Here is a 23,335-nt window from a genome sequence, read left to right on the forward strand (position 1 = left end):
TCATGACTCTGCTAAGCAGCAAGTACGCAGTGACAGTCGAGTAGCGCTGCCCGACCCACACACCTCTCTATCACACCCAGTGCCTTCTCTCAGGGTTGAATTAGATCTCCTTTGTCGCCTGTGCAGTTTCAGGCATCTCCAAATGACACATAAATCACCCACCTGCTCGTTATACGTGCGCACACAAACACACACACACACACACACACACACACACACACACACACACTCACACACACACCTGCTGCACCGAGGGAGGCTTATAGGCAGGACTGGAACCGTGTGCTCCGATCCAGCCCATGCGCATCTAGCACAGATCCCGATCCACTGCGCAGCCCCCCCACACACGCTCATCCCCTCTTCCTGGTTATGTTCGTCCACCCATCTGCCTGTCTTCTTCCTCCTCCCATCCTCATGTTTTCACACCCTTCTTTATGATATTTTTTTGTTTCCTTAAACAACTACAGCTTCGGCCGATTAGCGCGGCGTTAAGGTTTTTTTTTTCACGTCGCCGTTCCCTCCCTCCTAGTGAGAGTCTTCTCCGGCGGGAGCTCATTATCGCCGGGCATGAAGTTGACTGCCAGGGTCCCGGCTGATTTGTCACATCCCAGTTCCCTCCCGCCGTCGAGCCCGGCAGATTGGGGGTGTTTTTGAGTGGTGTAAATGTGTATATATGTGTGTGTGTGTTTGTGGTGGGGGAGGTTGGGGATGGGGATGATTCGTCTAGAACTGCCTGCTCTGGGGAGCATCACAAAGTGTTTTCTACGGCCCCCGTGCTTGTTACCATCTTGTTCCCTGACAGTAACTCTTGTCGGTGGAGAGGGACGACAGCGAGTCACGTGTCGTACATTTCCATGTGCCGTTTGTCATGTTGCTGGTATTGTTTACAGCGATTCATGCAGTTTTTGTTTATGGCTTTGTATTGTGCTGTGAAATGGAAATGGCGCCCCGGCAGAGCCTCATCCACTTACAAGATGCATGAGATGAGGCTGCGGAAGGAGGAAATCAGCAACGCAGGCACAGATTTATGACTCAAATAGACATTTTTCAGCATGTCGGCTTCATCAGAGTGGATAGATCAATTCATTCAGAAGCTTGACAATGGCTTTACTAGTGTTCTGTGTCAGCACGGTATTTTCTATGTTGTACATAAAAATCAAGGAGACGTTCTTTTGAAACCAGCCACATATGGCGACTCTGGGATGAGTTGTGTAGTAAGTGGCTCATGTCGGCCCTCTGCATCCTTTAAAGTTGCTGTTTGACAAATAAAATGAAGTCGCACAGGTAAACGAATAGACAAATGAAAGGACGGCCTTGGAAGTGTTTGATTAAAAGTAATTCAGGGGTAATTCATCAATGCGCCTCTCCAATCCAAAAATCAAGGCCTCACTTCTTCCACACCTCAAACTAAGTGGACCAATTTGAGTCCTTATATTTCAGCAAATATTAAAAGGTCTAAGAAGTGTTGGAACATTGAAATTGTGTTTTTCTTCCTCAAGATACAATAGAACCTAATCAAATATTAGTGTACCTCAAAGTATGTTCCAGGGACACGATGAAAAAGGCCTCATTATTTTAAATGACCAGTTGATCCCAATTAAGAGGTTATAATAATCACCCATCTACTATCTCCTTTTGCTGACTGGTAGAATATAAAGTAGAGACTCCTACAGTCAGCGATAGATATACTGTGGTGATAAGATTCATAAGAAGGCGGGACACAGTCTCAAGGGCCTCAAGGGCCACTGAGCTCTCCAGACTTACCGTGTCAAATGATTTTATTTCATTGAAACTTTGTTTGGGAATAACACCAACTAAACAATAGGGGTGTTGCTAGTGACTTATTACGGTGACCAATTTTAAACCAGTTGATTTCAATCATCAAGATCATTTGAATCAATCTGGAGCCACTTTTTAGAGGTTTAACGACTTTCAGCAGTCGCAAGGTTTTTGTAAATAATAGTCAAGTTGCACACGATATTCATTACATTATGTTACAAGGCTTTTTTTTTTTACTGTCAGAGCATTTGGTTCATTGATTGCCGTTGGGATGTGGTTTATATGTCACAACTAAATATACAAATTGCTTGATCAGGCTCCTCGTAGGACCCCAGCTACTGAACTGAGGATTAGATGAAACCCTCTTTCCCTGGAGGGCAGGGACCAGCTTGGGCTCTCCTGACATCAGACTTGTCTGGAGAGCAAAAAACGGGAGTGGGAGTTAGCGTCATGACAGCAGAGAACAGGAACAGGGACTCAGCTATTCATCTGTCACTAATCCTGTGTATTACTCCTTCACTCAGCTTGTCCGGCTCCATCCCACTTACCCCTCTCTGCATCAGTCTTTGCTTTCAATGCTCACATCTTTGTATCTCATTCAAGGTTCACCCCTATCTATTCCTACACTGCTCTTTGTCTGCCTAACCATCGCTCCTCATCCCTTTTCCTCCGGTTTCTTCTTTTTCTGCCCACACTCCCACCCCCCCATGACTGCAGACTTTCCTTCACTAAAAGCAGAAAACGTCCAGGAGACTGAGACCTGCCAGTTGTGTGTGTGTGTGTGTGTGTGTGTGTGTGTGTGTGTGTGTGTGTGTGTGTGTGTGTGTGTGTGTGTAATTGACGCCGGCCTCAAGGTGTGATATTTCCGAGTTTCAGCAAACAAGCAGATTTTGGATGGATGGATGGAAGGATGGATGGAAAAGATAGATGGATTTAAATGAGAGGAAGTTGGTGTGATGGCGGTGCAGTTTTTGGAGGCAGCTGCCGGTGACAGCAATCACTCGGGGGATGGATAGGGAATAGAATCTGTCTGAGAAGAGGAAGGCAGATTATTCACAGATGTTTTCAGATGCAGAGTTTTCCGTAGTGCTCCAGCTCTGGCTGGACAAACTTGTGCTGCTGACAGATTATTAAATTATTTCCAGTGGGAACAGCTTGAAGTGATCATGTCTGTACCGGTCAAATTAATCAGAATAAGCAAATGATTATTATAACTGATGGTTTTATTGGACGGAAATCCCAACAAAAGGGGAATTTACATTGTTGTCACAGTTGTCACGAACCAGGCTGTGTGGCCATGACAAAAAGGGTGGAATACACAGAAGTGAGTTGTTTACCAACAAATAGAGTTTATTTGGTTATACCAAACAGAGGCAAACCTGATCGTTGTGCACAAACCCAACCTGGCGTCTCGGGGAGGGAGAGAGAGAGCGAGCCAGCGCACAAGGCCGAGGACCTTTTAAGTGAGTGGCCACTAATGAACCCCAGGTGTCCCCACTCTCCTGACGACCCAGTCCGCCCCGCCCACCTGCACACCTACAGGGACAACGGCCAGTTGCAGAGAGGGTCGTCAACCCCCACACCCTCTCTTCCCCCAACCCTAGGACCCGGGTCCCACAGGACCACCGAAGAAATAACCCAATGAAACAAAAAAAGAACACCCCACCCGATCCCAGGCCAAGCCCACAGTAGCCAAGTAGCTCCAAAGGGAGTAATGTAAAAAAAAAAAGGTATGGGCAGTAACTAAACAGTATGAAACTGAACAATACTCCGAACCCCTCGAGGGTCGCTGAATTTGTCAGCCGACCAGAGAGCAGGCTCGAGAACAGCCTCTTCTCGACCGAAAGCCCATCCCCTGTACTATCCACCAACACAGGACCCACTGCCACTAGTCTGTGCTGCACCTCATCGTCTGAAAGCACCGAGCTAAACAACTTTTCCAAGGACGGCTCTGCTCTCTGTCTACTCTGCAGATCCCTATGAGACATGGACAAAGGAAAATCAGGTAAACGCAGCAAAACTTCCTCCAGTCCGCATCTGCCACCTGTGACTCAGTCCGACCCATCGTCCGTGTCGTGGCCCATGCAGGAAAAACTTCAAGAAAACTTACAGTGCTCTGGTCAGGTGGTTTTGAGTCTGAGGGAGAGGGCATGACTATCGGAGGAGAAGGAAGAGGAGCTAGATGTGCATTCAGCACATCTAGCTCCTCACCTAAAGCCGCATACGCTGCCTGTGCCTTCCCCGACAACACACCGCAACAGCAAGGTCTGCTCAGAGTCCGACCACTTTCTTGCCTTTGCAACCCGTTCAAACAGGGGAAAAAAACATCCGGGTCCTTCTCAATAAACTTAGGCAAGAGATGCAAATCACCCCCCCCCCCACTCCTTCACAGACCACGATGAAGAACTCCTCTCAGCTCGCATATATCAACAGATAATTTACCATCTCTGATTAACTCCAACTTTGCCAGCTCCGTCTCCTCCTGCAACCTCTCCATAGTCACCAACTTCTCCCCCTCAATCTTTTGCCTTTCCAGGTCCAACAAAAGTAAGGCTGCCTGGCGGACCTGGAAGTGCCTGTGCTGCTCCTGGCTGCTCCAGAATCCCTCATTTTGCAACAAGCATTCCCTTTTCAACTCCAGTTTTATCACAGCTCTTACATTGCCCTTAACCCTCTTATCATCAGCCCCAGGAAGATCGATCTCATACTCTTCTGCAATCTTAAAGAGCTGGTCTCTAGAGCAACTATTCAAAAACTCCTCACTTGGAGCAAAAAAAAAAAACATCCAACTCTGCCATACAACAGCAGCTCTAAGGTCACAACCAATCCAGCAAATGAAAAGTCCTCCAAACTAATGTGGAAGTCCCTCTGTAAACTGGACCATAAACAGTTTTAGTTTGCAGTGTAACTGCCCAAAGCAGCTGCCAAACTACAACAACTAACTTCCTGTAGTTTTTTAGAACATCATCATGCACCTGTCTCTATTCCACCTGACAGAGTCTTTGCCTCACGTGTCCTCCCTCATAGATATACACTAAACTATCAATTTATCGTAGAATGAAGCCATCAGCTAAATCGATAATGTCAATAATTGCCCCTTAAAAGTGTGATGAGCTAAATACAGCATATGCATATGGCATATACAGTGCTAGTATACAGTACGACAGCACACACACACTCACACGTGTACATATGCGCACGTGAGTTTTGTTAAAGAAACATTGAGTGTATGAGTCGTGTGTGTGTGTGTGTGTGTGTGTGTGTGTGTGTGTGTGTGTGTGTGTGTGTGTGTGTGTGTGTGCTGATCAGTGTGAAAGTGGAGCACAGCTGTGAGCAGGATACGCACGATCAAGACCACACACACCGACACACACACTCACACATAAACTTACAGACCAGGAAAAACACATTTCTCTGTGTCCTCACACTGCTTCTTTGATGAAGCTCGCTCACTGTGTGTGTGTTAGTGAGAGAGAGAGAGAAGGAGAGAGGGAGAGAGAGAGAGAGGGAGAGAGAGAGGGAGAGAGAGAGGGAGAGAGAGAGGGAGAGAGAGAGAGAGGGAGAGAGAGAGAGAGGGAGATGGAGAGAGAGAGAGAGAGAGAGAGAGAGAGAGAGAGAGAGAGAGAGAGAGAGAGAGAGAGAGAGAGAGAGAGAGAGAGAGAGAGTGTCAAATGGACAGATGTCCCCACTCTCTGTCCCACAGATGGGCTCTGATGCCAGTGTCCTTGTCCAGGATTCTCAGGATGCACACACACACACAGGCCAACTGAACCCAACTGGGCCCTCAACTGAGTTTCTGAGTGTGTGTGTGTGTGTGTGTGTGTGTGTGTGTGTGTGTGTGTGTGTGTGTGTGTGTGTGTGTTGCTTGTGTATCAGCTAAGAAAAGACTTTGTCTAGTGTCCCACTGTGTAGATCAGAGCTCTGGAAATCTTCTCTAATCCTTTGCTACTTTCTGCTGAAACCCCCACTGCATTCACTGCTTACCTGCAATTACTCCTTTACAGAGATCTTGCACAAACGCACACACACACAAATATAGTGTGTGTGTGTGTGTGTGTGTGTGTGTGTGTGTGTGTGTGTGTCTGTGTGTGTGTCCTGGGACCTGCCATGAGTTACATGAAACGTGCTGAGGGCCAACATGTCTACAATCTGCCTCTCAGCAGAGAGGTGTGGGGTTAAAGAAGCAGTCACCGCCACGCAGGTTGAACTAAATCCAGATTAAAGGAGTAGTGCACATGCAATACGGCCCAACCTTCGCTGTGTGTTCCCAGCCTCGTCTGACCTCTGACTCATTGAGTCACACAGTTACAATGTAGCACTGGGGCTGTTTTAAAGAAGCTTGCCGGGCACTGCATTCAGGCTGCATTGTGGGACTTTTTCTTTTTCCGTCGTATGAGGATACGTTGGCCCTCGTGGCTGAAGTAAATATGACTGGAGAAAAACGGAAGTCAGATGACGGAGTATAAAGAGTAACAAAGGAACTAGGATGGTGTGAATGGATGGACAAATACTTTCAACCAGAGGTTGCTGTTATTGTCTTGTACCATAGCTGACTTATTTCAGTTTACGATTTGACAGAAGCACTTTGTTTGACAGCTGCAACATATTTAAAGACTACGGCCCCCACCACCACCACCACCCCCAGCGCTTACTAACTCCTCTTAAAATGGATTGAGCATCTACATCGCTTTGTACGGTATAAGATCTGGGCGCAGACATGGACGTCATGGTGCATTTAGGTATACATCTTTTGTTTTAAAGTATCCTCCTGACATCTGGTGGATCTGTCTTTTTGAAATAAGATTCAATAATTACAATTTGACCACATAGCCTTGACGTGGCACATGAAATTAAAAAAAAGATGGTTTTGTGTGTGTGTGTGTGCCTAGGACAAAGGATCCTGGTTGACTTTTCGTTGGCATTGTTTCAGTGCCACCACCACGCCACGCGCAGGTGGTCATGGTGACTTCACTTCTCTGTGAGATCAACCTGCGCTCTCAGCACAATGGCTGTTCAGTAGTGAGAGGTTTTCAATCACATCGCATGGTATTCGTCATCAAATGGAGTTTGCCGAGTTGTCATAGAATTGCAGATGTTTCAAATTTCACTCATCAGCATGTGGAATATTATGAGAAACAATGGGTACAGTTTGAGTTTCTCCCCATTACAAAAAAACTATATAGAGAACATTATGTGCAACCCAAGCAAAGTAAAATAGGTGGTGAGTCAGGGATGGATGGAGAGAATGGTGTTGGGGCATCACACACACACACACACACACACACACACACACACACACACACAGTGACAGTGATAGGGGCGCTGCAGGCGAGTCTCCGTCACATCTCTAATCCTCCTTATTGTCAGACTCAGATATACTCTGCCTTCCAGCACTGTCTTCCTCTCCTCCTTCCTCACCCCATTCGCACTCCTTCCGCACTGCCTCAGTCCCGCCTCCCTTCACTCCGCAATTCCTCTCCCTCTTTCTTCATCTCCCTCATCGTGCCTTCACCCTCAGCTTACCCACTTATTCTCTCCATCTCGTCTTATTTTCTGTATTAATTATGGAACGTGTCTTTCGCAACCCTCCCTCCCTCACACTGTCTGTCTCTCTTCCCTGCTGTCATTCAGTTTCTAAGTCTGTGTCTCTCTCACTGTATTCCTGCTGTGAGGATCAGCGCGCTATGGCAGGCCAACTCACTCGCTCGTGCGTGCCGGCCCCGCTATTAAACATCAAAGTCTGCGTGCAAACGGGGAGTCCGCACTGGTTTTCTGCACTGGTTTTTCAAGAACTGTCTGCCTGCAACATGTAAAACAACTTGTTCCCTCTGTGCGTCCCACTAACTCGGCTCCCCGCTGGGCTGAGTGGGCCGACCGAGTCAAAGTCTCCCATGCTGGCCATGTACCACCGCGGGCTATGTGAGTGCACATGTTGCCTGTTTGTGTCCACCAGCCGCCACCATGTCTATTGAGTTATTACTGTCACAATTTGCCAAAACGGGCACCGCTAATCCTCTTTGACGTGTGGCTTCTATGAAAACCCTGCTCTTGTTCTGAAGCTCTTGCTTGAGAATGTGCGTCTTTATTCTGTCTCTTGTTGTCTTGTGTTTTGATTCCTTGACTTTGCAATGAGTTGACGTTGTCGTCATCAGAGCATAGGTGTGTGTTTTTAGGGACCAATGGCTCGGGCGCTGCTGTTCTTCAATGGTATGGCTGGCCTTTGTCATTCAAGGGCGGACATCGAGACTTTACTATTCAGTTCAATATCAAGTAGCTCCGGTGAAGAGCTGCAGTTCACAATTAAACTGCTGAACACTTGTGGATGTCAGTAAGTCTCGGTAGAGAATCTTGGAGGAACCTTTTGAAGGTACTTAATTATAATAATACATAATTTTATAAGTATGCTGTGTTTGGATCAATGTAGTTGTAATCACTCAGTTGGGCTTGTTGGAAAAGGCATTCAAAGACAATAATAAAGAGTTTATGGAGTCGGTGGAAGCCCCAAATTTGTTAAATGGAATTGTGTATCGCGCCTTTAAAGTCTTCCAACAACCCAAAACTCTGTTCACGATGTTGACACACGCTGTCGATCAGGAGCTTCAGTACATTATTAGCAGACGTTGTTACATTCTTATCATATTATTTTAACACAAACTATTATTCAAGTGGTTTTGTTTCCCAAACCTAACCAATCCTTTTACAAATTGTACCACGTGAGAATGTGCATTTCTGCAAGTGTGACGCAAGGCTCATATGGAACTTATTTTAGATTCAGAAACATCAACATTGTCAGGTGAAAGAGAGATAAATATCAGGCAATGGAAATTTGGAAATGAGGCTGTAGGGAAGTCCTTAAATAACTATGACTACATTTCCAAACAAGCTGCTTTATGGATCTGCTGCACATCAAACACAGAGGAAAAATCGCTTCACAAATGTGTGTGTGTGACTAGTATGTCACACACACACACACACACACACACACGGACTGCCACGCTCTGCTCCCACAACCTGCCTCCCAGGCTGTTATTAGGGTCATTAAGTCATGAGTAGTTAATTAAATCTAGCGGAGGTGATCACGGTCGGGTGTTTTCACTGCGTCAGTGCATGTAGTGATTAGCACGAGGTCCATGTTACACATTAGGACGGACCTCGTTACAGTAATCCTCCTTAATTTCTTACCCCACAACCACAGCTCTTCCTCACCTCCTCTTCATCCATCTCTTTCATGTGTGTCCGCATGTGTTTGCTGTATTTCTCTTTTCCTCCTTGTGTGTATGAATCTGAAAAGTGTTGGTATTGGTGCCAATATATCCCACCTGAGTTTCATTTATGATACCATAGTTATAGTTTGATTAAAAAATACAAATAAATAAAAAAAACTGCAGTGACAGCTGGTCACAGTAGTTTTAAACAAATGTTACTCAAACTGGAGGAATTAGTGCATTTGTTGGGGACTATTTTTAGCGGTGGATTAATCCACATTTGGTTCTCTCCTTTGGAGTATTTGTCAGACAGAAGGATGGCGTAAATGGGATTGAGACAAAATTAACTACAGTGTGTGTGTTCATGTTAATAAAGGAAAGTGTCACCCAGTATGACAGTGTGGCTTATTCAGATCATTTTTTAATAAATACACAATACTCGTTAGTTAACATAATGTGTTTCATTGCATGATAACAACTTAAAGCTGCTTAACTCAATAATTGTCTCTAAATGATGGTTTTAAGGGGGAGATGCACACAACCGAGTCAGTTAAATTATGTATTCATTTAAAGGCAACATAGGAGGAAAGTTGTGGGTGGAGTCTGTAGGTTCAACAGAGTAGTGAGTGGGAAAAGTATGTATTCAATGGTTGTATGGTGTCGAAACACAAACCATAACATCACCTAAAAAAACAAACGGGGGCCCTCGGGGAGGAGAGGGAACCAGCCACGGAGCTCAGAGGTTTTTTTTTTAACAATGGCACGTGCAGTCCAGTGTAACCCTACCTCTGCCACGCCCACATTCAGTACCTGCAAAGAAAGCAGCAACACGAACAAAGTAACTGGCCGACAGGGCGGAGACAGCGGCCCCGGATGTGATAGATCAGTCACACAATCCTGCAGTTCCCCTCAGCTTTGCAGTTTGTTTTAGAGTCGTTTATCCGGTTGAATGCTGCCTGCAAATGTCTCTCAATGCCAAAGCTCTCTGCAAACAGCCGACAGACAGACACAGCTAGCGTTAACTGGTGAGCATGTGAAGCGTTTAGTAGATGAAGAGCCATATGTTTTTCTCAGGAGCTTGTGGAGACCTAAACAAAGCTATTTGCGAACATGCCATATCAACTGGCAACAATGTGTTGATGTATTTACAGCTTGTTTTGCTACACCAAGCATCGGACTGGACCTCCCAAACCCGGTTCTAAACTTGTTCAAAATGAGTAAAACCCAGAGTATCCATAAAGTCAGGGTTCTGCTATCCGTCTTTAAAAGTTTCCTCGTCTCAAACCTCCTCTCTGCGTCTCTGTGCTTTACTCTGACACGCACAGCGTGTCAGGTTCACGACAGTGTGAGACTCACATCATGGCAGAGAGAAGACAACGATCCAAAGGGAGGCTACTTTTGACACTGAGAACTCTGGATCAATAAAAGCCTCACAAGTAAAAGGAGGAAACAGCAGCTGTTCATCATGTGACCAACAAGCAGAACATACATTTCTGCGGGTGATGTTAGTGATGTCATACAGAGTTTGATCAGAAGAACACTATGATCAACGAAAGATAATCACTTAGCTAATTATTTAACTGAGAATGTATTTTCAATATTTTGGAACTTTTAAATATCTGGTGTCGATAAAATGCTAACGATACTCATCCGTACCCAGGAGGCCAGAAAATGGATTAATGCAGCTTTGACTGAGGGAGTGTGCGATAAAAGAATAACCAGTGCCAGCTTTTTATGCATGGGACACTGTTTGGCAGATGTTCAAAAAGCACTGTACTTTGATACCCCTGCTCTTCCCCTTGTCTCCAAACTCTGCCTCTCTCTTCCCTGTTGAACCTCAGAATACCTCCACTGTTCACAAGCTTTTTAAATATTCCCTCTCAAACACCGACCGCGGCCTCTAAGAGAGCAGGCCATGCACTCTCCTGGTAGCCGGGCATCCGTTGTAACCCCCTGCTCACGATAAGTGAAGCGCAGAGGGAGCGAGACGAAGTAGTATGTCGAAGGGAGACGGGGAGGGAAAGGAGAAGAAGAAGAGAGGAAAGAGAGGCAGGCATGGGTGCTCGGCAGTTCAGGCCTTCAATGATTCATGTACGTACTCCAGTGATACGAGCGGGCCTCCGATTGTGAGGCAGACAAACTAATACACACATGGTGATGCACGTACGCTCACAAAGTGAAGCAAGGAGCTCTGCGTTGCCCTGTGTTTGTTAAATCTTTAAAAAGCATTTGAGATGGAGTGTGACTTTTCCTCTTGTCCTCAAGAGAGGTCATGTGTGTGTGTGTGTGACATTAAAGTTTTAAACACGGTGGGTTCTCTCCTGAAGATGTGTTCACAAACATGTGTTTTCTCCTCTTTTTCAAACAAAAGAAAAGAAGCCCGTAAAAAATAGCAGCCCGTCACATTAACAGATTCTTTAGTATTCCCCACATTTCTGTCTCTCCGCTATGGTAACACAAATCACTTGTACCACTTGCTAATCCCGCACCTGATAAAAACATCACAATTCTGAAGCAGGGATATTATCCGTGGAATTACATTCAGTTAGCTCGTCAAACACGGGAGCGCGAAGAGATAGAGAGGGAGAGAGAAAGAGGCGGTCATTTTCCTCTGCGAGAGATAGAGAGATTAATCTCTTGTTTAGCAACCAACCGCGATGAAGACGCCCACGGGTCGGCACAGAGAGGTTTGTTTTTTTTTACTAGGAGGGGTTGATGCCGCGGAGAATCACGCCGCAGAATGAGACACAAACCGGTTGACAAAAGAGTGACGCCTTCTCCTACAGAATGATTGATGTCTGAAAATTAAAGAAGCCGCTGTGATTTATAATCCTCGGCTGACAAAATGATGGACTGGATCATCTCTGTTTTAGGTGCACTGGAAGTCTTTTCTTTTTTTACAAAATTGGATAAGCAGCCTTTAAAATTATCGGATAGAAAAGATAGAAAACTTTATTAATCCCCAGTGGGGAAACTCAGTCGCTATTAAAAAAGAAAGTTTCTTAACTTGAAAGTGTATTCTTTCTAAAGTTTTGACAGGAGCTCAGAAGTATCGCTGCTCAATCACAGATCACTTGTGTGAGCATTGAAGGACCATGACCAGGACTGTTGACTAGAAACACAAGGTATCCTTTACATGGTTGCCAAGCGTTGCCAAGCGCCTCTCTGGCTGGTTCAATTCATTTAAGTGCATTATGAAAATCAACTCTCAGATACTGAAACTTGTTGCAGACAGCTAATGCATTATTTTTTCCGCCTTTATCATTGCCCAGTAATGCCGAACACTCTGTGTGACGGTGCGTTCAAGAGTGCTCCGACACTCTTTATTGTTCCCAGATGCCAGCCAACATCCTGATGAGTCTAATCAAGTTCACTCTCTCTCTTTGACAGCTGCAGTTGTTGTTTTTTTCAGTTTAGTTTTCTGGCAGCAAAGTTTTAGCTTATCATGAGATGTGCCTCACTAAACATGTGGGTGCATCCTTAATTTATAGCAAACTTCCTTCTTTAGAAAAATGTTTGCTATGCCAATTTTCAGAGTATTGTAAATCCAGCCTTGTTTCCAGCCATGTATATTTAGTGGGTTTCCAGTGTCTACATATAGTGTGAAACCATTATGACCACGGAAGCGCAAATCACAATCTTTATCTGACTGCTGCTTCAGCACCACGGACAGCGGCACTGACGGATTAGCGCACAGCACAGTTGGGCATTAGTTCCGCGTGCGCCGTGTTTCTGACACACCATTTTGCTACTTTTCAGCGCGAGGCAAGGACTTGCACCGCTCGTCAAAGTCACACTTGACCAAGAGAGCCAACCAAATGGAGCAGGAGGTGGGCTTTAACACTGACTTCTGTTTTGATGCCAGTATGTGTCGTAGGAACAGACAGAGGCCGTCAAAACCTTGATGATTCGCAGTTTTTATTTAGAATGCACGAAGGAATGTTCCCCCGTCTCCTCATTCAAACACAGGGCAAGAGCTAGAGCTCCATGTCTGCATTCACCGCTGCTATCTACATTTAATAGTTCCACCAGCTTATCAGCTGTTTTTCTCAACACTCTTTTGCAAGGTCCACTTTTGAAGCGGCCAGACCTGTTACTGTGGGAGATAAGGAATCAATGAGTCAAACAGACTGGACCCCTGCACTCTGCCTGCTATTAGGAGATGGAAAGAGTGTGGCGGCAGGTAAAGATTTTTTGAATGAGGGTGATGACATCCTCCTTCAAAGTGCATGAGATGGGACAGTGTAAGTGATCAACAACGCCACAGGGTACTATTTATGTTGAGTTTAGAAAAGCATGTGTTTGTGCTTGAAAAGGCTCTCGGTCAAGGTGAGGGAAAGGTCATGGTCATAGGTCGAATAAAGTGGTGTTGGCTGGTGGAGACTTTGGCCGTGTCTACTACTGAACACTTTACGAAATACACTGCAATACAGTGCACTATAACACAGTGCACTAACATATGTAGTGCACTGTGGTCCTGATAAGCGCTGTGTCAAATGGAACACTTGCGTTAACCAATTGGCGGAAGTGACGCACGCAAATCTGTTTGCAGCACCCGCAAAAATTAAGCCGGAAGTGACGTCCGCAACTCTGATCGCGAAACTAAAACTGACAAAATGAACGCACTTCTTACCCTATTTTTGTCCCTTGTGTTCCCCTTTCTACAACCTATGTGGAAACTGCGACACCTCCACAATCGCGGCATGAGGATTTAAATAAATTAATAAAAAGCTGGCAAAATGGCTCCTCCTTTTCCACTATGTAGCCAAGATGGCGCCCGTTCAGTGCGAGTAGTGTCCATCGCTTTACACTACATTTTTTGACCGTTTGCAGTGCGCCATCCGGGTACATTCAGTGCACTGAATTCTGATGGTTTTGTCAGTGTGGCTCACTAAGCACTCAAAGTCAGTGCTCGATGTGCTCCAAGTGCGCAAGTACGCGGTAGTAGACACGGCCATAGAGATCCTGTAGATCTTGACCTCTGCAGTCAAAGTTGTAAAACTTTGTAGGAGTAAAACAACACAGGCTCTCTCTGGATGTGTTGGGTCTGTCCGTGTCAGGCTACTGTAGAAACAGTCCATGAAGAAGACCTGTTTGAGGTGATTACACACTAGTTATGAATTTTATATTCCATTAGACAGCCCTAAATCCTGCACATTGGTCCTTTAACTTGACTTAAATGGCTCCATCCATCCATCCCAGCAAGCACCTGTTCTCTCCATCCACACAGATTGTTCTCTTGGCTAAATATGAAACTGTTATATTGTTTGATATAAGTTACATCTGTAATCAGAGAGGTGGTCGTGAAACCTCAGTGTCTCCTCCTTTGCTCATTCTTCATCCTCCATCGGCTGCACCGAAAAGCTCATCTAATTTATATTACGATGTCCATGAAAGACGTACATGAATATTATATTCCGCAGGCACTATTCGTATGCTAAGACCAGTTTAAATGTTTTAATATCAGCTGGGTAAATTATTGAAACTGTGTTCATGGATCATTCGTCAGAAATGTTTAGTCTCTGATGTTCAAAAGGTGATGGAATTTTAATCGCACGGTGCTCCAGCCAAAATGTGGGATGTGATTTCCCATGATGCATTGCAACATGTGCTTGACCACCCCACTCCCCCCCCACAGACCCACCTCCCATCCCCCACCCCCCGCTTCCCCCTCAGTGCACACGGGACCTGGAGTCCCCGTTTTTAGCTTTCTTAATTAGAGAGAAGGACAAGGAGACTGTGTGTGACAGGTATTCCTTTCTATCTTCAGGCCTGTCTCTCTGTCTCCCCATCTGTCTCTGAAGTCCTCAAGCATGTCAGACACACACACACACACACACACACACACACACACACTCATACACACACAAACCGGAAATTATTTTTAAAAAAAATCCTCATCTGATGTGCCACTGAGCACAGACACGTCGGGCAGCGGCCACGGCGATAAAGTTGGTGTTTCGAGTGACTGCACTTGGCAATTTAAAAAAATCTGCTTGTGCAGAGGCGACGCACACACACACACACACACACACACACACACACACAAACACACACACGTGCGGCGCATTGCAGAGGAAGATGGATCGGGGTACAGATTGTAAGTGACATGTTAATTTCTTCTCCGTCACTCACGACCGCGGCGTCCGTTATCAAAGTAAAGGGACACGAGCCCCAGCCGTCAAGGCTTCCCGTTCTTCTTCTGCTTCTTCTCTTCTCGTTTTCTCCACTTTCTTTTTTTCTTCCGTCGCCGAGTGTTCAGGGGCCCCGACTGTGATCAAGGAGGCGTTTAATGTAGCTTTCTGTTCGCCCTGCCTCGCCACCCTTGCCGGGGATCCTGTTTGATTCCTCCACTAGATGACTGCTCTTCATCTTGAAGGTCAAACCTCATGTTGAGACACTAAAAGGAGGAAAGCTGACAGCTGTTTGCGTGGGCCGCCGAAAGAGAAGCCAAAGGTCAAGCTGGAGTTATGATCTTCGCTATCTGACAATTTCTCTTTTTGTTTTTCAAACACAAACCACACCAGGTCCCATATGCAGGAGGTTTCAGGTGGAAAAGCCCAATCAGGTTAACTTCTGTGAAAGCAAAAATAAGGGGATCTGACAGCAACTATTTCCGGGCGACAGAAGAAAGCTTACGCGGCTAAAAAAAGAGGCCAGGTAGTTGCTGCCCGGTGCCAAAATGTTGCAAATGCAAAACGCGGGAAAACCACATTAACAAAGTGATTATACGTTCGACTTGTCAAAGAGAAGCTCGACCGTAATGTCCAAACAACAATGTCAGCAAAAATGCAGGTTTAACAAGAAATATTCACAAACTGTGTGTTTGCTTGTTCACTGTTTCTTTTACAGTGTATTTTTTGTTGTAATTGTCACGACACAAAAAACGTAACCTGTGACACATTTATGGAAAGCGTTAACTCATGTATCATAACTATTGAGCAGTTATGCTGAACCACACACACATTGTCGACTTTACACCGCTCTCAAATAAAAATAAAGGCTTAAAACAAATTTGACGCATGGTTATCTCTATTAGACACTTTTGCTAAATACCTCTGTTAAAAAACACACTTAGTTGTCGATCACCCGCACCCAGAATGCACCTGTGAAAATACCTGTAACCTGTTAAATCACTTAGAAAGCAGAGCTTGGACACTAGAAATAAGGATTATAAATTGACTGCAGTCACACACAGACTTATGCGTTTTACATGGAGAAGTCTGTCATATATTTCTGCAATCCATTCATAAATATGTGAGAGACATGAAAATATGGATTTCAATGTAGAAAACATCTTTTATTTTTCTCTCAGAAAGCTCCGTAAAAACTCCTAAAATCTTGCACGCATTATTCTCTCTCGGGGTCTAACCATGTGAGCTTGTGAGCGGCTCAAGACAGAATTCGGGTTTGTTTTCTGGCGTGACAATTTAGAGGACAGTAATAACTGCTTTTAGTTTACAGTACAATATGTTCATATTGTTCATATGTTCATATGTGGAAGTCATAGTGTGTGATACTGTTTTGAGATTATTAGTGAGAATAAATAACATTGCATTTGTGTTCATAGTCTCTATATTCAGCATGTTACGAGATAACAGTGTTTTAAACTCAGCACATCAGTATTGTGGTGTGATGCAAAAGTACATTTAATGCAGTTTAGAGGTTGCATGAGATTTAAGACATTTAGTATTTTGTGTTTTTGGTTGAATTTTGACAAAGAGGGCCCTGGTTTCAAAAACTGTGACTTTAATGCCACATATATTATAGTAATTATTATAATCATTATAGTTAATTAATTAATAATTAATTAGTAATTATTATAAGTATCATCATGTCAATATGGACAGAGAGTGTGACACAAAAGATTTAAAGCATCTCACATGACATACTTGCCACCATGTACCAGCTAACCCATCTGCTCTTCTTATTTCCCGTGTGCGTGTGTGTGCGTGTGTGCGTGTGTGCGTGTGTGTGCGTGTGTGCGTGTGTGTGTGTGTGTGTGTGTGTGTGTGTGTGTGTGTGTGTGTGTGTGTGTGTGTGTGTGTGTGTGTGTGTGTGTGTGTGTGCGTGCGTGCGTGTGCGTGTGTGTGTGTGTGTGTGTGCGCCCGCAGGCAGCCCTGGTATTACGGCTGGGGCTTCAACCTGCCGAGGGGTCAGGCTCTGCTGGACAAGTGGAACCAGATCCCCGACAACACAGACATCCTGGTCACACACTGCCCCCCACTGGGTGAGACTCACATTACAGTGAACACACATACCCGTACACACACTCCAACATACATCTAAAGGTGCTTCTGTATAAGTACAGATGATTGAACTGTGAAAATAAATTGTAATGTAGTGTTAATTTACTTTGGTTCAATACAGGAAAAAAAACTGTTTCATGTGATCATCTGTTTCCAGTTAGATACAAACTTATATTTCATTCTAAAGGTTATTTTCACTACAACATTTTTCCTGGAGCTGCCATACAGACAACTCCGAAAAATGTCCGACTTCCTCTAGAAAACTAACAATGGAAGGTGCAAAGTGGGAGCCCCTCCTCGTGAGCTCAGAGCAAATCCTGCGACCACGGCTTCTTCATGGAGGCGTGGTCTGACGTCACACAACATTGTAAATAATAAACCATCAATTAATAGCCAATGTTAAACCTGTGGATGGATTTAAACCTCTGGCATGGATTTGATTAAGGTAATGCAAACTATTATACAGTAAAGCCTTTTCTCCTAAATTGATGTCAAAACATGTTGCGAAAAGGTATTAGGTACCAGGGTATGGTCAACAGTCTATGATAATTATCTTCTCTGCGCAAAAGTTATTTAGGAAAATGTTGAAAATGCCAGAAAAATGTGGATCCTGCAAATATCAAACGAAAAATATGCACCTTGCAAACACCCAAACAAATAACTCATAACTCAAACTGTGACTCCATCTGTTGGATGCTGCACATGTTTGGGGCCGAATACTTCACACCTGTGCCTTAAAGAAAGGTCCAAATGCTGCAGTTATGTAGCTCTGGGTCCTTTTTTTATTCATTTATTTATTGAACTCAAAGTAGTCAAAATGTAGTCAAATGTATTGAGATACTGGCAACAGCCTATGAAATGCACGTTTAATATTGTTCTATTAGCTATCATACAGTAACAAAGAGTCCATCATGGAATTAACAGATGACTTTTCAAATTGGTGCGGTACCCGTATGTTAAAAATAATACAATTTTGCATATTTTTAGTATGACTACTTTATTAAAATAGCGCAGATCAGAGCGCAGTCACTGCTCCCTTTCTCATGCAGAGGGCTCAAGGGGGCGGAGCTGCATTGCTCACCCAGCAGCAGACACAGAGCCATCACTGGGGAGGCGTGGCATGAGTGCAGGAGGTTTTGCTGACCATCCTCAGCTTGTTCGGACAAAGCTCTCTGAGTTGATGTTAATGATGACGTGTCGTCCAGTAAAGCAACCGAGTTTGTAGAACCAACAGTTTCTGAGTGGAGTTCTTCTGCACACGGTCCCTATCAGGCCACCTGATGCTTGTGTCTGTTTGTTTTATATATACACATATATGTATATGTATATATATATATATATATATATATATATATATATATATATATATATATATATATATATATATATATATAGTTTGAAGTTATGTGTTTTGTATTTATTCATTCATATTTATAATATACTTTTAACAGTAGTTTTAACATCGGCACCGTTTAACATCGGTATTGTAAAAAAAAACAACTACAATTACAATAATTATAATATACTGAATTGTATTAATAAGACATCCTACTATATTAAAGTGTTGGATTAAATGTTAAATATTTAACTGCAAAGTAGTAATGTGTGATACCTTTTTTTTACTTGAATCGTACGGGATGTCGGCTGAAATTGATTGGCTGGCCCTACCTAAAAAAAAAAGACCACCGCCACTGGTTACCATGGAGCCCACACTGTCACTAACTGCGCTCATTGAAGTAGTCTCAAAAAGAGCAGCAGACAGGAAGGTCTACGATATGAGTTTGAATGATGTATCAGAATGAAAACAAGTTAAAAAGATAAAGATGGAAGCTAAAGCCACAGATCACAGTTTAAAAGTGAAGCACCGCCTCACCTGGAGACCGAGACAGAACACAATGAAATGAAGGAAGAACAGTGTTCCTGTTCCTGTTTAATCCAACATCTATCAACAGCTACACACACAACATTCTCTGTCGATGCTTTATTTGAAGGTGTCGCTGATGAATCATTGTCGTATTGAGTGGATGAATAACGGGGGAAGGTATTCAAAGAGGTGACTCACGCACTCTGGTCAGCTTTGCGTGAAAACACACTTTACCGTCAGAGATTATTGGCCTTCTCTGTGACCGCCTTTTAGTTTTGTCCTCTTACACACACACACACACACACACACACACACACACACACACACTCCCTATTCTCTCTCTCTCTGACTTTCACTCTTCCTCACACACTTTCACACCTCATCTCCCGCTGCAGCTGTGGTGCTCAGACGAGTGTGTGTGATTGATTTCTACGTCTGCGTCTCGGCTGCGAACACAGCCGTTTATTTTCCATTCAGCTTAGCGAAGTGTCTCCAGCTATCTGCTCGTAAGCCACCGGCATATGGAGCAGCTACAGCTGGCTACTAATGCATGAGACACACGCGCACACACACACACACACACACACACACACACACACACACACACACACACACACACACACATATAGACCTGGAGCGACACTGGAGGGAATGACATGAGAAAGAAAAAGGAGAAAAGGGGATGGAGGACAAAAGTTTTGTTGATGAAGTGGATTGTTAAAAGCGCCAGAGGTCAAGAAAAGACATCCTTTTTAAAAATATTTTTTAGTAGGGTGTGAATCGAACGATTGCCGAGAAGGTGACGGAAAAAAAGGAGTGTGAGCAAGACGTTGTTTCGCACTGCAGCAAAAAGCTCCCGTCTATTATGAGGCGCGATAAAACAGCAGATCGGCAACTCGAGAGGAAAAATATGGCCTCTTTATCTGGCTGTGAGGAAGAAGTTAACAGCAGAGGCAGAGACAGAGAGAAAGTGAGAGAAAAAGAGGAAAACAGGCGTAGTGCCCAAAGCAGCAGCTGCTTTGAAACAAGAGGCACATTAGAGCAAAATACCCCGAGACACTAAAAGCCCTCGTAACTTCTCGCTTCACTTCCACCATCTCGCAGGGCTTGTAAAGAACACACTGACTGTTTTAAGGTGGCTTTTTTTTTTACCTAAACTGATATTAGATTTTTACAAGTTGAGTCATTTCGAGGAGAAAGAAGTCAGACCGTATTACTTTACTATCATGACTCACTGTCGGCTGAGAACATGGATGTTTTTATGTGTTGAGTATGAGACGGTGTATTAACTTTGCCCTGAGTGACATTTGTTTAGTGGTACAATGTATAAAGAATCACCTCTAAAATGTATTTTACCTGTTTCCAGGTAAAAAAAATATGTTTTTGACAAGGATTTGGGCCTTTAGCTTTTGCGTTAACAAGTCAAACGTCAAAGATGTGAAACGTGGCTTGGCTTTGTCTATGAAAACTAGAGATTTGACTATTTATGGTAATCTCATGATTAATGGCATTTTTTTGTGTTTTTCTTACATTTTATACGGAATAAATTGATCAAACCAATGCACACCTGTTTCAGTTTATTTTCTCATTTGTATTTTTGTTTACTTCACTGTGTTTTTTCCTTTTCCATTTGTGTTTACTTTCTTATTTCTGTCTGGGCGGAGCGACAGAAGGCAGAGAAGATGGAGGCACAAGCTCCTCAGTCATTTTATTTTCCCGACTTGATGCTTTTATTGACTCAGCATCAGCAGCATCCCTCCTTGCGGAGCAGCCACTAAATCATATACACTCCATGCTTCATCCTTGTCACACACACTGTGAAGTCTGCATCTGTGTGTGGCTGTGATTGATCTTTATTTTCTATGGCTGCTTTCTAAGTCTTCTTTTTTTTTGGTGCTGCGATGTGCAGTTTGCCATTAGACAAGGAGTCTGAAATGTACAGCTTCATTTTAAAATGTGATGTATGGCTTTTTGAAGGGAGATGAAATGTATAACCGTCGCAAAGACACATTAAGCCGTGTAAAGAAAACAAGACAAGCCAACAGTATCGTCACACTGCTGCCCGCATTCCTGCAATAATCCAAGCCAGACCATTACTGTAAATTTAAAAAAAAAAGACGATTTCATGAATATTAAAAACACTACTGTGCATGTTCAGGGAGGCAATTTGTTTCCTGTCCTGGCCACAGTACACTTTGATCTTGAAAGTGGACCCATTGTCATCTCTAACAACTATTTGGAACGAACACTTTGCATTCTACATGTTTTTTAGGTATTTTTTCTTTCATGTATTCACATTTTAGGGAAAGAATGTCAACAGTTTCACCAGCTTTGATCAGCTTCTCAGCTGATTAATTGGCCGTCGTCAGCAGTTATCAGCCTCAGAGTTATGGGTGAGCCGTGGCCTGCTCCTTCAGAAGGCCGTTATCGTCTACTGACATGTACGTTGACCTCTTGTGGTCGTAGTAGTTATGAAGGGAGCAAAGAAGGAAGTCAGTTGACGTATTGTAGAGAGCAACCCAGTCTACCTAGTCAGGAGGTTGGAGTGAATGGAAAGGTCAAACAAACAGGACTTTCACCAAGGAGACCGCTGTTTGTGTCCGATGTGAAACCAAAAGCCAACAAGCCGCCTCCGTGACAAAGTATGTCACAAAGTATGTCACTTACAAAGATATTTAACTATACAGTACTTTCGTAATGTAATATACCGAGCCTACTTAACTAATGGCATAAATTAGGTGAACAAATGTGTGTGTGTGTGTGGAGAGGGGCGGGGGGGATTTGGCCCATCTGAAGTATTGTAATACTAGTGATCCACTTGCCCATTCAATTAGCTTTTAACATTCAAAATAGGTGACAGTTTTCTTTTAAGTTTGAATGGTTGAGTTGAGTGGTAATTATACAGCGTGTTTCCCACAATGCAATGTGATTTTTAGAGAGCCGAGAGTACCTGCTCAATAACATGTGAAATGTGGCATTGTTCTGCCCTTCAGGTCTTTTCCTCTCCACCCCAGTAGGCTCGGCTGACCACATTGTATTGTCGCTCGCTGTCCATCTCCACATTATGGTGATACACATAGAATATCACAAAGCATACAAATATTAGAATAGGTTTATGACAGTTGAAGCGTTTATTTCGCCAACCATCATACCACCTCATTATCTAGTTTTGGGACACAGCACTTACGTGACATGGCGTATTTGCAGGTTCTGTGAGAAGCAGCATGTTCGGTAAAAGGTGTGTTTGATTTGTGCGTCACTGTGTGCAGGTTTCCTGGACTGGGTCCCAAAGAAGATGCAACGTGTGGGGTGCATGGAGCTACTGAACACCGTCCAGAGGAGAGTCAAGCCGAAGCTCCACGTGTTTGGACACATTCATGAAGGTGCGTGAACGAGCTTGTAAAACACTCCACAGAGCAAGTAGACCGGCTTGTATGTTAAATTATTTAAGCGTAATAACATAAAGGGGTTGAACAATTTAACATTTAATTGTCACCGATCTTCTCGCTGGATTTTGGCAGTTGGACAATAAGAAGACGCAGAGTCTTAGTGGTCTTTAAGTGGTTGAAACAATGCGCACTCAGATCTCCAGCAGGTGTGTCTCTGCAACGATCACTGCTGTGTTATTGGATTGAATGAACACAAACCGCTGTTGCCCATCGTCTAGAGTAGACAACACAGGGGTGCACTTTTGGATAGGAACTGTTGTGGATCACTTGAGGCCCCGACTGGCTGGTTAAGAGGCGTGCTGAGTCAGCAGTCAACGACAGAATAAAACAATCAATGACATAGGTTTTTCAAAACTGTTTAATCACCGTAAGGTCCTACAAAGCACAGTTATATATGAGCACAGAAAATATTACGCTTTGCTTTGTGAGATTAGCCGTGGACAGACCGCGACACGTGATACACACATGCACACGCACACATACAGCACATAATCTCCCCTCAGGCTGACGCCTGGCAGATATAATTACCATCTTGGCTTTATGGGAATTAAATTACATCCTCATATATACGTACAAACATATTTCCACTGCGATGTTTTTCATTCAGAGATGTACACTAAATAAACCCCACCCCTTTATTTATTGAATACAGTTTATACATCTGATGTAAATCCTTATGACCTGAATTCATGGAATGCAATATCATATTTATCATCAAACTAAAGAACAGGGACCTCTTCTTTATCATATTCTGAAGGTGGCAGTTACTTTACATAAATTGTTCCACCC

The 23,335-nt window shown here is 43.8% G+C and overlaps 1 protein-coding gene across 1 annotated transcript in view; it reads left to right on the forward strand.

The window, feature by feature from the left end:
• mpped1 (metallophosphoesterase domain containing 1) overlaps nt 1-23,335 on the forward strand; it is a 67,853-nt gene that overhangs the window by 39,409 nt on the left and 5,109 nt on the right. The window contains exons 5-6 of the mRNA XM_068586205.1: nt 17,099-17,214; nt 22,367-22,480. Of these exons, the coding sequence (XP_068442306.1) occupies nt 17,099-17,214; nt 22,367-22,480 (230 nt within the window). The remainder of the gene's footprint in view (nt 1-17,098; nt 17,215-22,366; nt 22,481-23,335) is intronic.

This window comes from Clinocottus analis, unplaced genomic scaffold (genome assembly GCF_023055335.1).
Source record: "Clinocottus analis isolate CAN_PGR_092001 unplaced genomic scaffold, fCliAna1.0.p SCAF_20, whole genome shotgun sequence".
NCBI classification, from domain to species: Eukaryota; Metazoa; Chordata; class Actinopteri; order Perciformes; family Cottidae; genus Clinocottus; species Clinocottus analis.